Here is an 18,294-nt window from a genome sequence, read left to right on the forward strand (position 1 = left end):
GCAGTGCCTCCATCCTAGCAGGAAAGAATCTCTGAGTTTACATACAGCCAGAAAGACCAGCACTGTTTGAAGCATGAATACTCTTGTTCATCTTAATGAAGTGTTGCTGTTGGAGTGTCATGGCCATTTAAATGGCAGTTTTTTAAACTGGGATGTTGTTAAACATAGCACCTGGAAGCACGTTAATTGTGTAAGATTACAGCTACGGTTTGTTTAAAGGTTCTGCACGATCTGCATATTTCAAAAGATATTCACAGGTTGTGTTGTAGAAAGTATTAATCTTCAGAGAACATATTTGCATATTTAGAATGCTGGGAAGTGCCCTTAATCTGGTTTTACAGTGCACATGCGTGAGCAGTGTGCTGATTAATTTAGTGCTAATCTCCTGTACTGTGCGCAGCAGAACACTTAAGCGTATGAACATCTCTTAAAGACCCAGAGCTGTAACCTGTAGATGTTATTTGAATTTCAGTACACAGAAACTGTGTTGGAGTGTCAGTTATTTGGATGTGTAGGTGATTTTAGTAAAATGTTGCTACTTAATTTTCAGATGGTTATCAGGCCGATTTTTGTTGTTCTGCCAAACAATTTGAGAAAACGGCTGAAGAAGCACAGTCCAGCAAAAGTGACCATCAGTCTAGCAAAACATTATCTTCTCGAAGTCAGCCTACCAAAACCCAAGCCAGAGACCGACCAAAATCCAGCTCAGCAGAGTCCACAAACCACAGTAAACTTCCTATAGTGCCTAACAACATTCTGACACAAGAAGGAAAAGCTTCTACTAAAAAATCCGAGAGCCTCACTAAAGCTTTAAAGTTTGAAAAAGCTAATTGTTCTTCTGAGAGCCAATACGTGGCCCTTTCTGAAGAAAGGATGAGTGGGAAAGATCTTGCCAAGTCCACTGAGAATTCTTCGAGTTCTGAAGACTTGTCAAAAATAGTGTCAAGAGGCAGTCATGGAACACACAATAAAATATCAAGGAATGCAGTTCAGTCTTTCTCAAAGGTAACGTGTAATAATTCACTTCAAGACAAAACTCTGAGGAGCTCTCCAAAGAATGAGGTTTTGCATCCTGATAACAGGAAAAGCTCTGGTGAACCCCAGGAAGACTTACTGCTCAGTAAGAGTTTAGAAACTACATTTAAAAACATCTTGGAACTTAAAAAAGCTGGGAGGCAGCCACAAAATGAGGCGGCAAGCAGTGGCTCGGTTGAATTAGAGTTCCCTAATTTTTCACCTATCGCTTCACAAGAGAACTGTCTGGAAAAATTTATTCCAGACCACAGTGAAAGTGTTGTAGAAACTGACTCTATTTTAGAAGCAGCTGTAAATAGTATCTTAGAGTGTTAATAGTTACAGTACCATGGACAAGTTATGTTTCTCTTAGCAGAAGCAAATGTGAATGACACCACAAGTACAGCCTGACATGCATTTAAGGTTAACCTTTCTAAACTAGATTCTGTTCTGTGTTTGAGAGCAATACTCATTGTGGTTACAGTGAGATATCCAAGTAAAGTTAATCCTTGTTAGAATGCAGTCTGTTAGGGCCTTACTGTTTCAAGTATTATTATGATAGTGCTTTTGATTATTGAGCAGTACTGCAACGTAACAGGGTTGCAGGTTGTTAGGCCCTATATAATACGGTAATATACTGACAATCACAGTCATTTGAAAGGATATATTTATTAAGAAAATGTTTTTAAAGAGTGATGGAAGCAACAATTCTCCCCTACCCTTCTCTTCCACAAATCATCAAATTTTTAGTTTTTCTGGAAAACCCACTGTACCTCTATTCAGAAGTGATTATTTGCTTTGTTAATGAATCTGTATTCTAGGATTCTTAAGTTGGAAGGAAATCATCAGTGTGTTTACAAGGCTTCATAATTTAAACTTTAAGTGCTTTTCTATTGCTTTCTGAGCAGAAACTAGTACTTGATATATTTGTAGTGGGTAACTTTAGTCTGTGGGATGATATTATATGATCTTAGTCACAGTGGCATGATATGAAGTAATAAATGCTTGACTAAGGAAGGTAGAACGGAAGCCAGTAAATAGCAAAGTGTACAGGATGAGGCCATGATAGAGCCATGAATTTATATATATAATACATATATATGTTATCTCTTGAGGAAAAGATTTTGCATTTTATAATTGGATGTAGTCAGCCTTGAGTCTTTCTGAAGTGGTATAAATGTTTTTTTTCATTTGTTGGTTTTTTTTTTAGACCAAGTGTCAAAAGCACTTTGATTTGAAAACTGTATTTGTAGCTTATATTTTAAGAGGATGTTAGCCTTACTCTGAGTAAACTTAAAGGCCAGTGTTTATTTTTGATTTTTTTTTGCTTTTTTGCTGTCAGAGAATGTTAAATCATCCACCGTAGCAGTCATTATTGTCAAGATATGTACAGACCAAAGTTGATCAGCAATCCCATTGTTTAAACATATCAAAAAATGTGTAATTATTAATTCATATTGTAAAGCCAAGTGAAACCATTGCATGGTTTGCATTTGGCTTGCTGTCATGTTGTTAAGATAGAGTCTTATTATTTTATTTATTTATTTTAATCTATGACTTTTTTTTGCTACCCATGCTGCTTTGTTCTAGTTTACTTTGGTCATGAGTGCTTTTGTGCACATAAGTGCGCTGACGTTGGTCACGTGTGTGTAGTACATATGTCTGCTCAGGAGGATACAGCTTTTGTGGTTTCTAAGGTATGCTCATGTTCTCCCCGAGAACTTCTCCACCATTTCTCAGAAACATTACCGGCCCTTTTCCAGACTTGCTGATTATGATTTTCACGATGTAAGAGGCTCATTGTGACAAGCTGTGGTTGTCTGTCAGATTGCCAGAAGAGAAACTAAAAGGTTTTGCTGGTGTGTAATTCAGTCCATCTGAATGGCATGGAAGGTAGCAGAATTAGATCCTTGGGATAGTAGAACATTACAGTGCAACTCAGTACTGAGCTGCAGACCACTGTCTGACCACTAAAGGAAACCAAATCTAGAAAGCAATGAGAGAGAGATGAACTTCCTTAAAATTCATTTCCCCTTCAACATGAATGGAAGTACTGGTTTTATATGTTACTAATTGCCATTTAAAAAAAATGTGCCAATTTTACAGTACATGTTTGTAAAAACCCAACATTCCCAAGTGTTGTATGTAATATTAATAAGTATTGCCAGTTTTAAATTTTTGGTTGGGTGTCCACAGAGTAGACTCTCAGGCAGTTAGTTGTTTTCTTATTGGCAAAACTGACAAGATAGTCTTCACCTATTGCCTTTTTAGATTTAATAATATTCTCCTGGCTGTGTATTCTGATGCATATTTTATCATTTTGGAAATTTAATTAATTTATCATTCTGAACTATGTAGGAAGGGGAGCAGTAAGTTACACAGCTGTATGTTAACTAGTTAAATTTTTCTTTTGAGGAGAAAAAAGTGAAGTTGCACATTCATCAGTCCCCTTGCTTGTTGTACCACCTCGAAATGGGTATGGGGTTTCCAGCCTCTCTACAGCAAATCCATAACTGAAGTATCAGGTTGTGTGTCTTCTATTGGGTCTCATTGGGAAGGGGGGACAATGGCATATAAAAAATGACAAATTGCAAAAAGTAATCGTGATTGATTTGGTCAGACACATTTCTCTGAACTGCTGATGAGAGGAACCCCTTGAACAATCCTAGTAAGATTGATCTTAGATTGTTAATGTTCTGTTGTTCACTCCTTTGAATTCAATTCTAAAGGAATTCTGGTACGTGGTGAAGCAGTAAATGAAATAATTGTATTTTTGTGGTGCTTAAAAAAAGTTTATTAATCATATGGGCTCAAGTCCAGCAAAGTATTGTGAATATGCGTGACTTTAAACATGTTTTCATTATTTTGCTGGATCAGCATTGTGATTTCAATGTTATTTAATACTGCCTAATATTAAAACAAATTTTAAACTGGCAATTAAGAAAACTATGTTCATTTTGAAGATTTTGGTATAATTTATCTGTTAGAGTAGGGAGGCCTTACAGACTGACTTCACTTAAAGAGGATGTGTCACTTATTGTCAGCGTGGTATGGACTTTATTTGCTTAAATACCTTCATTTGTAAAGTATGTCTCACTTGAAATTGCTTTGTATACATTTTGTAAAAATATTTATAAAATGTTTTGTAAAAAAAAAAGTATAACAAATTGCAGTTTATTTTGTTATGTTGGATAAATACTGTTAAAAGACACAAGTCAGTAAATATATTGTTAATCCATGGATAGGAAATGTTTAGTTGGAGATTACAAATTGAAACAACCATTGCAATACAGCCAAAGATTTGGGAAAAAATGTCTATCTGTGATTGTCTTGATTTAACCAAGTTGGATATTCACATTTCCAAAAGATGATTGGTATCAGTTTTAAGTCTTACTCCTCTGCTTTTCATGGTGCAGGTCTGTTGTAATATACTTAGTAGACCAACTTTCCACACTCCTTATGCATCATTCTGAGCATGCACTACTAGGATTTGGTTCATGTGGCATTATAACTACATTCAGTAATGTTAATCTCCAAATTACAAGAGAGCCAATGGTCCCGCCTTATTGGTATTAGAAGTTTTGCCACAGCAAGGTTCTTGAGACATCTTGCTCTCCTTCTCTGGTGTATTTTCACAAGGTAGAGGCATCATCTTCCTGGCGCCTCAGGGAGATGGAAGATGAGAAGGCTTTTGGATGAAGTGGTCGCTGCATCCATGCTGCAGGTTTGACTCATGTCAGCTGCATTTGGTTATAGATACCTGTGTTTGGGTATTTTGTGAGAAGATGCTGCAATTGCAGGTGGTACAGGGAATCTTCCTACTTTTATTAGAGGAGTGATGAACCTTTTCTTACTGTAATTGAATTTTTCAGAGAATATGCTGAGACTCTGATCTCATAAAGCTCTTATGCCTGGAACTTCCTCACTTTATTTTTGGAGGCTGTGGAAGTGGAACATTGGTGAAGGGCACTGCCTCTCATCTTGGAGTAGGGCCTGCACTGTTGAAAGGTAGAGATCTTCATGGTTAGTATTTGTTATTTTGTCAATGAGACAAAATAAGTATGCCTTTTGAGTGCTTCCCACATGGATTCAGACAGCAACAAAATGAATAAAACCAGTTGTATGCTATTTTAATATCTTTTTGGGTTAGGATGGCTAAGCATCTTGGGCTTGTTTTTTTTTTTTTTTTTCTTTTTGCCTGTAGAATCACCGGGCAAACCGCCTTTTGTATTCCTAAACATTTTATGTGGAGTCTACTGTGCAGGTGTCTTCACCTGAGAATATCTTTCTTATAAGAACTTATGGCGTATTTTTATTGCTTTTCAATAACATTTTTATACTGGGGCTTGTTATGTTTATTCTAACTTACGGGGCGGAATTTCTGAAAATTTGGGTGTGTGTGTTAATGCATAGCTGATTTAAGAAAGTCAAAACACCATTCATTTTGGGGATCTGAATGAAGGAATAAAAAGCCAGGTTCAGATTGGTACAAGGAAAGGTAAGTGTAAACAATTTTAAAACTTAGAGGAATTCCTCTCTTCTTTTTTTAATAAGCCTTTGAATTTTTCCTTTCAAATCATACACGTTTCCTTGGAGTTTGGACAACAATGTCTGACAACAATGCATTTGTCAGACAGCTTCAAGAAATGGGAGAAATTGTCTTTGTGACCAGAGGTCAGCTCTCTTTTGACTGAAGAAAATCACTGGAGAAAAGAAGAAGGTTTGGTGAAGATCTGCTCATAGCAGCTCTGGTGCAGAGATGCAATGCATGCACAGATTTCAGATGAGTAGTGGTGGATGTACTGATTTATTTGTGATTTAAGGGTTGGCATTTGTGAGTGCTGCTAATCTTGCAACTGGTCATCGTATTGGACATGGAAAAAAGTGTGCATAATAATGAGTTAAAATAGGTAAACAACAGGTAAGCTTGAGGGAGCCTCCTCTGCTAGGTCAGAAAACCTGCAAAGGACATAGAGTGTCCAGCTGAACCAATATTTTTGGTGTAAAGAAAAAACCTTTAAAGTTGCCCTGATGTGTGCTGAGGATAAACTCCATTTTATTTTTTTCTAGAGTTTATATCTTACCTTGTGGAGAGAAAGTGTTCTATAAATGGAGGAACTAGCTGCATCAGAATTTTAAGGCTCTTCTGTATTTTCACACACACACACACACACACACACACACACACACACACACATGTATATATATATAAGGAGGATGGGGATTGACCTCTTCTCCCAGGCAGCTAGTTACAGAACAAAGACTCAAATGTGTGCCAGGCTGGATGTAACAGGACTTTCTTCACTGAAAGGGTTGTTTATCACTGCAATGGACTGCCCAGGGAGTGCAGTAGCCATCACAGGAAACCTGATATAGGTCATGTCGCAGCGAGGCATTGCTGGGTGTATCTGGGGCTGATAAATAGCCAACAGCATAAAAAGTCACGGAGTTAATATTGTTGAGGTTGAACAATTCCATGTTGCTTTCATGGCAAAATTAATCAGGGATTTGGAAGCCTCTGTTAACAAGGGCATATAGAGGGTCTCTGTGCCTGTGGAAGGTTCTCTACTGAGTGCTCAGGAGCAGAGACTTGGAAACCTTTGTGTCCCCAGAAGGAAATTCATGAGGCTGAAGGAGATGAGGCTCCAGGATTTGGAAGAGATGAGCAGGAAGGTGAGTAGGTGTGTGCAGGATGGATTTCTTTGGGGTCTGAGATTTAAATTACTTAAACCTTATATTAAAAACACAGGATGTATTGTAGACACAGGAAGTTTTACAGTACTGTATCTCTTTATGTATTAGATAATAATATTAAACACACTGCTCTTTTTACCTTTGCACCTGGGTGAAGAATGGATTTAGTGGATATTTTACTCAGATGAGGATTTGTGTGTCTTAACAGTTGCAAAGATGAGTTCACACACAGTTTGAAAGCTGTTTGTGAAAAAACGTACCTAATATGCAAGATTTTATGTTAATTTGAGCAAGAACATTGCTAAAAACTGAGAGTCAGTTCCAAGTATTCTGGAATAGGGGAGGTATTTTCATGCTACTGAATGAGTGTCGTTGACAATGTAAGTCTTTATTAAGACGTAAGGAAGGTATGGAATCTATTTGCTACTATACTGGTTTTTTTTTTCTGAGGTTAAATTTAATTAATTTTGAGTTATTAATGAAAACAACATACAATATTAAGATATCTGTAGTAATTAGAATTCCCTTTATGACAATGCATTATGTTACTCTCCTCTATTGAGAAGGGCAGTTTTATTCCTGTGACAACCAGTCTGAGAGTCAAGTCTCACTTCACAGGAAATTGAGGACTGCTGTTTTTAAAGTGAAATATTAACGCATATGATTTTGTTAAAGCTAAAAGGGAGATACCACCCCACTGATTTTGTTTTGTTTTATCCTTTGGCAATCACATTTTAATCTCCTGAGTAATAAAGCATTCTTGGATGCTTCTAGTCTTAAGTCACTTTGGCCTGTTTGTTCAGCAGTGTTCTGTCAAAAGCTGCATGGTTTGTTTCAGAGCCATTTTGATGAAGCAGGATCCCACAAAAAATCATCATATTTTACCTGTGCTCCCATTTTCCATAAATTTTCTGTAACTTTTGGAGGAATTAATGTTTATGTCTTCAATTTGTAAACTCTCTAGCTAAGAGACCCCCTCTGCTATTTGCATGCAGATGTGTTTAGCATTTACCCCAGTCACAGTGAAGGTATTTTCTTCCTTACCTGGCTGGGTGGTAGAAATAAATACCAGGGCAAGATTATTGATGGCAGGGAAAAATGGATTTATTTTTTTTTTTCATCTGCCATGCTTTTTTAGATTTGAAGGTCTTAGTAGTAGTTTTATGGCTCTTATACCAGGGTCCAGGCATTGAAAGAATTTGAGACTGAAGACTGGATTAAACCATGCCACAAATGGTGTGACCAGGAGCCTTAGAACCTTGCAGTCAAATACAGAGCTGCTTGTTTGTACTGCTATCCAAAAACAAGATTTGTCTTGAAATCCAGTATTGTTGTGTGTATGGAGCGGAAGAGGAGAAGGAGCAGATGTAAATTGTTAAAGGTCTATTGATTTTAAGAACAGAAAAAAGAGTATTTTCATTTGCTTCCTTTGTGCCCTCACTTACTTAAGAAGATTGCAGGAGCTTTGACATGGGTGAGTTGACAATGTTCTGTAAGAGGTTTAAAAATGAGAAGCAGAGTGGAAAGCAGAATATTCAGCTTTATTTGTCCATTCCAGAGGTAGCTCAGTAGCTTCAGGTTCTGTACAAATAAACAGTAGGTTTCAATTATCTGCTGCTAATTATCACCCAAATTTGATTTGCACTGTCTTCAAAGGGACTCATATCTTTCCATTTAGTTATTTGTTTCAGTGCAATGAGAGAGTTTAATTCAAACCAAACGTGGGTCAATTTCCTACTGGAAAAAATATTGCAAGGAATGTATTTATCCACAGTCATATCAGTTTAATGTTAGTTTAATGTATGTGGTGATTCACAGCTTCAGTGGGGAGGTGAATTTGCTTTTCTTGCTTGGCAAGTTTGTAAAGGGCTTGGTCAGCTGTAGAAGGTCTTAAATAATTGTGCCAAATGGGGTGGGCTGTGAGTAATGAGAGGAAGTTTTAACGTTATACAGATGTAACCAAGAATCATTGTGAAGAATTTTCTCCCCAGATATTTCTCTTACACAGCATCGAGCCGGTTGGTCTTTCACACAGACTTTTTTGTGCTGCAGTAATTATCCTTTTAATCTTTATAGGTGGACTGTATTTATTCCTCTGTCTGTAGTGGTGCAGCCAACAGTCTCTGAGGGCATTGAAACAATCCTCATCCCTTTCCTTCACCAAAAGCAGCTACTAGACACTATAAGCCTAGGGAAGAAATGAGGCAATTTAAGACATGTCTGATGGAGTGGTTGACTAAGGAGATCAAGCAGTGCTGTGGATATCCTGCAGTACTGTGTCATGTGGACACTGTCCTGGGAAACATGCTCCAGGTGACCCTGCTTGAGCAGGGGTCCTAGACAAGGTGACCTCCAGTCATCCTATTCATTCTTAACAACTCTATGCTAATAATATTCAGTTAACATTGTGGAGAAATGTTATTTAAGTGTGCAGTACTGGCTGCAGTTTTCAGTTGAACTTTATGGGATCACACAAGTGATGGTACTTGAAATCCAGTATTGTTGTATGTATGGAGAGGAAGAGGAGAAGGAGCAGATGTAAATTGTTAAAGGTCTATTGATTTTAAGAACAGAAAAAAGAGTATTTTCACTTGCTTCCTTTGTCCCCTTGTTTACTTTACAAGATTGCAGGAGCTTTGACAGTGTTCTATAAGAGGCTTAAAAATGAGAAGCAGGGTGGAAAGCAGAATATGCAGCTCTATTTGTCCATCCCAGAGGTAGCTCAGTAACTTCTGGTTCTGTGCAAATAAACAAGTGATGGTATGTATTGGAAAATGCATTAATTTTTGCTTTTTACGACCTAGAAAGAGGATTTACTATGAGAAAGATGTTAAAAGATTGCTACCAGTCAAATGGTTAGTATTTTACAGAAAATAACAACTGTCAGAAAAATAGGCATCATCTTCAGCAGAGCTGTCTTGTGACTGAACATGCACCAAATGCCAGCAGCTACTGATGCTCTGCTGGGGTGTCTCCTACATGCTGTAGCTCTAACTCCAGGCAGTCATTCAGAAAGTGTTCACTGCATGCAGTGAATGCTCTTCATTTTAACATGTCTTGTCTCTTTTCACCATTAAAAATGTTCTGTGTCCATCCTCATCCACAATCTCTTTTGCCTGGTCTGTTACCCACTGCAGCAGTTGCTGCCAGCTCCCCCCTCCAGTCTCAATCTCTCCCTTCAGCTCATGGTGAAAGCAGAGCTGGCAGCTGCTCTCTGAGCACAGATGGCAAACTTAGCCAGTCCTTGTGCAGACACTTGAGCCTCTGCTTCTTCTGTCCTTTGGAATCTGTCCCTTGTGATAAAACCATGATTGCTTATTTAATGCCTTTGTGGTGTGATGGATGCAGCCAGGAGGCAATCTGCCATGCAGCTGGCTGGGCAGGGAACAGCCACAGCAGGGAAAAGGGTAAATCCAGCTGGGAGCTGCTGCCTGGAAAGGTGGCAGGGAAAGTGCTGCTGGCCCTGGTAATTGGTAACAGCCATTTACAGGAGCAGGGGATTTGGGTACGTGTACTTGCTAAAAATTGTATTCAGTGTTGTGCACTCTTGTATCCTCTCCTGCGTGAGGGAATGGATGGACCCTCCAGGACAGAACTCTCACAAACCAGGGACATGCAGCACTGGCTGGGTGTGGATGTCAGAGCCTGCCCTGGCTGCACTGAGCCTAACACAGGGCTCTGACCTCCTTTGCCCTCAGCCAGGTGAGTGGGTTTAGGCTGAAATCACTGGTATCCCTGGATAAAGAGCTTTAGGAGTGTGGGGTTTGCTTTGTTTTGTTGAGGTTTTTTCAACTTTCCTTTTTTTTTCTCAGGAGAAGGAAGAAGGAATGGAGGGCTGGTAAACACTAAAATCTGCATAAAAGCTGAAATTTGCCCTGCAGAGCATTTTTATTCTACATTTTGACTACCTTTCAGAAAGAATAGTATGTATAGATTCTGTAGGCAGACCGACACAATAGCACTGCAAAGTGTGAATTTCTTCCAGCTGTCTTAATGGAGTGTTGATTTTAAAACCTAATTTCACTGCTGCTTGCTATGCAATTAGCACACAGTGAATATATTGGCTTAGTTCCGCTGTGTGGTCCTGTACTTTATGTTAGGATGGGTGTCACTGTGGATCCTTCAATCAAAACGTCTTTGTTAGGTAAGTGAGCAGTCAAAGAGTAAACAAAATCTGAGGCAATGAAAGCAAGAATATGCCAGGAAAACTGGTGATATTTAAATTCTATCAAAATATATTTGAATGAAGTGTTAATTACTCTTATACAAAAATAAAAACTCCCCAAAAAAAGGCCCATCAAACCCCCCTAAGCCCCGCCCCCAAAACAACCCAAACAAACAAACAAAAAATCCAGCAAAAATAGAGTTGAGATACAGGAAATTTTAAATCCTCAAAAGCATTTTTTAAAGGTATCAAGTAAAGTAGAACCTGACAAATGGGCTGATCAGGAGAAGATGACTCTGATACTGTCACGTAAACTTGAAATAAAGGCAAATAAGCCAGCTGATGAAACAAAGATAAGCACCAGTGAAATAAACCCACTTTTTATTAAGAATATAACAGTTCCAGAATAGTAGTAACAGAATTGTTGTCTTATTGTTACTGTTGCAGTAACAATAATACTTACTGGTACAAACTTTTGAGCATGGTGAGATGAAGAAACTCACCCTGATTGAAGAGATTCTCCCCACTTTCTAATGATGGAGCAATTAATGAATCTTATAATTTTCCAAGGAGCTTAAGATCTGACCACTCCTTCTCAGTAGTGATCTCTAAGTTGCTTCTCTGAATCTCTTGTTTATTTAATGATGTTCTTCACTAATAAGAAAAAAGGAAGACTTTAAGCACTTATGATAGATCAGATGGAACAAGAAACTATTTCTAAAAATTCTGGAACACTCAGGGCCCGGGAAAGATTTTTTGTTTTGTTTTGTTTAAATATTGTGTATTTTATCAATTTTTGGTGTCTGTGGTTTGCAGATCATTCTCACGATTCTCCACGAGGTGGAGGAAGCGGCTTGTGCTTCGCGCTGCGGCGCGGGGCCGCGGGGGCTGTGCAGGGCTCTGGCTGGGCTCCTTTCCCTGCGCCAGCCGCACAGCCCCGCTCCAGGGAAGGGCTCGGAAGCGTTCCTTGCTGGCTTCCTCCTTCTAAAAACCGTAACGGGGACTTCAGTGTTGTGGCTCACCAGGAGGTCTTGAAGGGCTGCACAGAATCACAGAATATGCTGAGCTGGAACGGATGCACTGGATCTGTGAAATCCAACTCATGGCCCTGCACAGGGCATCCCCAGGGATGTGCCTGAGAGCCCTGTCCGAGCATGGAGGATGCTGAGTGTGATGGGAGAAGCTGGTGCCACAGCTGTGTGCTGCCTGTCCATAGTCATACAGCCAGGGCTGGTAGATAAAGCAGCTTCTCTGAGATTTGCTCTGCTGCCTGTCCGTGGTCAGACAGCCAGGGCTGGTGGATGAACCCAGTTCTCTGAGATTTGCTCTGCTGCTTGTCCATAGTCATTCAGCCAGGGCTGCTGGATAAACCAGCTCCTCTGAGATTTGCAGTGCTGCCTGTCCCTGGTCATTCAGCCAGGGCTGCTGGATAAACCAGCTTCTCTGAGATTTGCAGTGCTGCCTGTCCCTGGTCATTCAGCCAGGGCTGCTGGATAAACCAGCTTCTCTGAGATTTGCAGTGCTGCCTGTCCCTGGTCATTCAGCCAGGGCTGCTGGATAAACCAGCTCCTCTGAGATTTGCAGTGCTGCCTGTCCCTGGTCATTCAGCCAGGGCTGCTGGATAAACCAGCTTCTCTGAGATTTGGTGGATAAACCAGCTTCTCTGAGATTTGCTGTGCTGCAGGGTGTTCAGTGCTACAGGGTTGCTTCACTGAAAAATTGCTCTTCTTTATGAATAAAGTACAAGTAGGGAAAATAACAGCGGGTGTCTGCAATTAAAAATATTGTAACTTACACTAGATTTCTGCTAAGTGCTCAGATTGTGAGCACTGTTTCAGGTTTTCTGTTGACTGTGGTGAGATTTGGAAAGACTTACCTTGCACAGTTATCCACAGAGTCCTGGGTTTTCAGTCTTTGCAGCTCCTAAACATCAAACTCCATTCAATTTGTAATTTCCTTTCTCTGTCTAAAGCCCTCAGCCAACTGATTTTTATTCTTGCCTGTGATGAAGCATGTCAAGGCCAAAATAGAAAATACTAGTTTTAAAATTTGATTCAGTGGATTTCTGTTGAAAAAAATACCTGTTGATACTCTTATGTGAATGACACAGTAATGCCTGTGTTTACCTGATCATCTTATGGCAGATCACTTGACTCAGTTTTCAAGGCATTAAAATGTGTTTGCAGCTGTGCTAAGGTTGTTTCTGCATTTCAGGCCTAACTCAGTTGTATCCAGATAAAAAGCCACTGGAAAGGGGTGTTATCAAGGTGATGTGCAGTTAGTGAGCACAAGAGCAGAACTGCAGACTGAGATAGTGAATTGCTTGGAAAGAAGGCTGGAAAGGGGTGCTGAGGGGCCATTTCATCCCCCACACCTGATCCTCTGGGCCTATCCTGTTCTTGGCAGAGGCCTGTTGAAGATTGCTCTTGTGAGCTTGCACAAAAGCTCCTTTTGCTTCCTTTTAACCCAAACATTTTCTACCAGTTGCTTGCCTCTGTGTTCCCACAAGCACTGTGTTGCCATAGATGAAGCATCTGAAAGCTGCAGTGTGAGGTTAAAAAGAACTGGGATGTGAGGAAGGTGTGGACTTCAGAAATAGTGTTGTATCAGGGGAAATATCCATGAAGATGTTATTAAATATGGGAAGGAGTGTATTCTATTATGTCCCAAAGCTTTTATTTTCCATAGAGAAGGGCAAATTGTGGGTTGGTTGAGTTGATGCTTGGTTTTTCTTTTATATTTTTTTCTTTTTCCTTTACTGGTATTATTTGTGCCCCTTCCTTAAATGAAAAAACAGAATTTATTTTTTTTCTTTTGGCCAAAATGCATGGGGGCTTCTTCTGGCATAGCCTTGCCAGTTAGAACTATAATTTCTTCTTGCTGCTGACTGATGCACCTATGATAGTAACTCATCTAGCTCACAGGCAGGACTTTGAAATTTCTAAAATTTGGATGTATGATCTGTACTTCAGGTGAAGTTTGGTCCCTCTTCCTTCATATATGTTACCTTATGACAAGCCAAATAATCTTAACATAAACTTCTGAAAAAGGTTTATAGGATCAAGCTTTGCCAGATTCTGTTACAGCTAAAAGAATGTTTTTTGTTACTAAGGACTTGATTTAGCGGCAATCTTTTAGTGTGGTAAAGCAGTCAGATGACCAGGCCCCAATTCCTCTTGAGAAGCTTAAAATTCAGGTGACCATATTTATGATGAGGAGAATCTTAGCTATAATAGAAATAATTCTGCTTTGGTAATGTGGAAATTTAATGGTAATATGCTTTCTCTGGGTGGAGGAGTACGTGTATGGGAGCACCCTCTAAATTACTTGAAGAAAACCCACATTAATTCTGAAGGACGTAAACTTGGCCAGAGACAGCTGATCTCTCGTGCTAAATTATGTGAGCTATGTGTCCCCAAAGAGGCAAAACTTATCTCCTGAGTCCTAAAGGCATGTTGGCTTTGCTATTTTATTTTTGATACAGGAATCAAGTTGGGCAATACCTCTATGGGAAGCAGGGTGGGACAGCAGACTCCTTAAAGCTTCACTCTTACGGTGAAGAGTTTTCTCTCTGAGTGATGAGGAGAGGGACTGCCTTAAAATCTCTAACAGCAGCAGATTCCAAGCAAAACCCAGCCAGGACCTGCAGAGAAATCTCTGTGGCTTCCTTTCTGGTGCAGGCTGGAGCAAGGACCAACCCAAGGGGCTCTCCCTAGTGAGGAATGGCCCCTTGCTGATCCATGCTCAGGGCTGGAAACAGCAGTACAGCCTCTCAGGAGGTGCCCTTGCTGCTTCCTGAAGTGACCCAGCAGCCTGCTCAGCCTGGGGTGCTGCTCTTGCTCCCTTGCTGGCGGGCCTGCGCGGGAGAGGGGTTCCCTTCTCTGCCCACTCATGGGCATCCCTGCACCTCTGTTGTCATGGAGAATTGCTCTAAAGGAGGTAATAACAATCTATAGGAATCAAATTTTACTGTCACAGGTCTTGCCTCCAGCAGGTACAAGTGAGTGTGTGATGAATACTGTCTCTTCCTTTTGGAATGAAGGCTTTAGTAGCTCAAACTGGGACCAGTTTCCTGATACAGGGAGATCTCTGTCTTGAGGATTGCAGGTTTTTTCCTCTGGAATTCATTAATCTGATAACTGTTTCCCTTTATCACAAAATTTATATTATTTCTAATATTCTAAAATTTTTTATCATCCTCCTTCTATTTGGTGGTAGCTCAGGCTGACTGAAAAAAAAAAACCAAACCAATCTATAAAACATATGGTGAAGTGAAAAATGCACCAAAATTTCACTTCAGTGCTCTGGCCAAATCTATCTTATGGGAGTTGCTACTCTAGCCTGCTCTGTGCTGGAGAGACATTTTTCTCTTCTTCACTTGTGCTGCAAAACTGTGCTTCCTCTTAGGCCAAGCACATCCTGAGAAAAAACTGCTTGGTTTGCCAAACATGCCGCTGATGACACGTATATTTATGCTCCCTGGCAAACTAAGTTAAACAAGCAAGGACTAAGTTGGGCAGACATTATAGGAGGTAATACTTCATTATAACTCAGCTATGAGCTGCTTATTCTTCTTCCCAATTATGGCATCCCCATGCACGGCTTTCCCAAGAGGAGGAGAAGTATTCTGGGGAAAAACAAATTACAGCATATAAAACCTTGGAAGAACAGTAACTGTACAGGAAGGGACAGTAGCTGGAGTGAGGGGTCTGAGCACATGTCATTTTGTCTCTTTTTGTTCAAAGCATGGTTGTTTCTACCTCAGCCACAAAACTGTTAAATTAATTCCTGAAAACTCAGTCTCTTGGTTCACAGTGTGCCTGAATTCAAGCCGTGTTTCAGTAACATCAGGTTCTGTGCAAATAAACAGTAGGTTTCAATTGTCTGCTGCTAATTATCACCTAAATTTGATTTGCACGCTCTTCAAAGGGACTCATATCTTTCCATTTAGTTATTTGTTTCAGCGCGATGAATCTTTAATTCAAACCAAACGTGGGTCAATTTCCTACTGGAAAAAAAAATGCCAGGAATGTGTTTATCCGTGGTCATATCAGTGTCTCTCTTTAGTTTAATATATGTGGTGATTCATGGCCTCAGTGGGGAGGTGAATTTGTGTCAATCCGTGAATTGGCTTTGCCTGTTTGGCAAGTTTGTAAAGTCAGTTGTAGAAGGTCTTAAATAATTGTTCCTAATGGGATGGTTCTGGTGGGCTTTAGAATAAGGAGTGCGAGCCCTGAAGTTACACAGGCACAGAAAAATCTTGTTAGGCTTCAATTCCCATCCTACCTATAAAGAGCTGTCTGTGTGAGGATGAAATGGAGAGATGGGGTAACAGGATCTAGACTCTTTCCTACTGCTTTGAATCTCAACTTAAAAAGGTGTGTGTTACATTTTACACAAGCTCCTTGGTTGTCACTGTGACCCTCTGGCTTGTACACCACCACAAAATTTCAGTCACAGAACTGAAGGATTGCTGGACATTTTTCTTTTTAGAATAAACAGAGAGCACTAAATGCAAGCAAGAGGGCTACAGCAACAAGAAAATTTCATTGTAATAAATACCACATGTGATCACGATTTACGAAGCAGACAATAAAGAGTAATTTAAAAAGAGAAATCCTTCTATTCTCTTTCATGTGGCTAAAGGCAGCATAATTTCTGGCTGTCTTTACTGGAGATTTATTCAAAGGTTTAACACCCCCTTCTGTTTTTCTTCTCCTGGAAGCTCAGAGGAGGACACTTTATTAACTTGCTATTCTTTAGATTCACATCTGACCTCTGATTTGTTTTAACATGGAGATAGTTGGTAGGAGTTTTGAATTTTTTTTTTTTAATTTAAAGAATATTTTCAAGATATTTCAGTAGTATGATGTTGTGTTTCCTGCAGTTTTTAAAGATTTTTTTCTAGTGTCTGGAGTAAATAGTATTTTTGAAAAGTCCATGAATACTGAAAGCACCTTCTCAAATTCTGTATGTTGTCTTTTGATACTTTAAAGATAGGTTATCTAACACCTCTGCAAAAGAAAAACCTGTTTTGATTTGGTGCTCAAACAGTCTGAAGTGGTGACCTAATATAAAATATTTGCTGTTGGAGTGGAGGAAACATTTCAACTTCATAGCAAGTATTTCTTACTCCTCCCTGTTCTGGGCTTCTCTCAGTCCCAGTTAAAATCAGGGTCTGTCTGAAGTGGAGCTGTAATTACAAAATTAGCATCCATGTGCATTTTTACTGTGACTGTATCTGTAAGGTAGATCTCAACAGGGTTCGATACAGGGAATTCTTCTTTGCCAAATGGGAACTTTTCTGTTTCTGGATTCCAGTGCTGTGTGACTGGTTAATCTCTGTAGTATTTTTATGGTTTATTTTCAGTCCTGCCAAATCCAATCCAAATAGCTGTATGTTTTCTTCCTATAATGGAGGTAGAGTATTTTCTGGTACAATTGGGGCAGCATACAAGACACATTACAATTTACAGGATAGAGGATTTATATTTAGGTTGTCTCAACATTTGTTGACAAAGATGAGGGGTCCTATGGTTTAGGAAACCCCAAAGTAAAAATAAACTCTGGAAAGTTATTTCCTGTCACAATAGAAGTGGAATAAGTCTTAAGGACATTCAGATTCATAGATGTATTTAAATTAAATTCTGTGTGTGTTTTGTAAGATTTGGTTGTGATGCTCGTAGGCACCTCTTGTTTCCCAATATCTGTGTGAATTCTGCCTTGGTAATGAACAGCAACATGAGTAAATCTTTGCTTTTCTATATTCATAGAGTTTTCGGGTGATGTATTAAAATTGTCTCAGAGTGAAGACCTAAATAAATGGTTACCTCTGTGCAGAGATTTTAAGAGTGGATAGTGGTGAGCTTTTTAAAGTTCTTCAGTACTCTGAAGAACTTTCATAGAGCTGGAGCTCACTTTAGTAGAATCTGAGCATTCACCTTTTTAAGGATGATCTGTCTGCAGATTTTCTGCCTGGAATAATGTTCATACCACATGAAGCATGATACCTTTGCTAAAATATCTTTGAATGATGCTATTTTGTGGCAGTTTCTCTGTTCTCATCCTCAGGCCTCCAAAGCCTCTGAGTTGAGACTCTGGAAACTTGTGAATATGATTGATACTGTTTGAAATTAACAGTTCTAAATGAACATATTGGCTTTTTCTTTTGCCTTGCACAGCCTCATTTCACAGTTCTCCTTGTCCAGAATTTCTCTTCGGATTGAAAACTCAGAGAGAACAAGGGCTTGAAGATGGGCTCCAACTTATATTGCTTTCCAGGCAAGGGAAAAATCATGGGAGAACCCCCTAATCACACATTTTCCTGGCATTCAGGTCATCTCCTTGTTGTGTATCTAGCTCTAAATACAACCATTTCTGTGGGAACAGTTCAGAACTTTAATTCATTTTTCTTCTTTCCA

General features: G+C 39.5%; 1 protein-coding gene across 5 annotated transcripts in view; it reads left to right on the top strand.

The window, feature by feature from the left end:
• Positions 1–4,326, top strand: part of BICRAL (BRD4 interacting chromatin remodeling complex associated protein like) — a 44,606-nt gene extending 40,280 nt beyond the window's left edge. For all 5 annotated transcript variants that reach the window (XM_031059939.1, XM_031059925.1, XM_014308639.2 and 2 more), the window contains one exon: positions 551–4,326. In XM_031059939.1, coding sequence (XP_030915799.1) covers positions 551–1,350 — 800 coding nt within the window. In that variant the 3' untranslated portion in view covers positions 1,351–4,326. The remainder of the gene's footprint in view (positions 1–550) is intronic.
• Positions 4,327–18,294: the final 13,968 nt, after the last annotated feature.

This window comes from Geospiza fortis, unplaced genomic scaffold (assembly GCF_000277835.1).
Source record: "Geospiza fortis unplaced genomic scaffold, GeoFor_1.0 scaffold41, whole genome shotgun sequence".
Lineage (NCBI taxonomy): Eukaryota > Metazoa > Chordata > Aves > Passeriformes > Thraupidae > Geospiza > Geospiza fortis.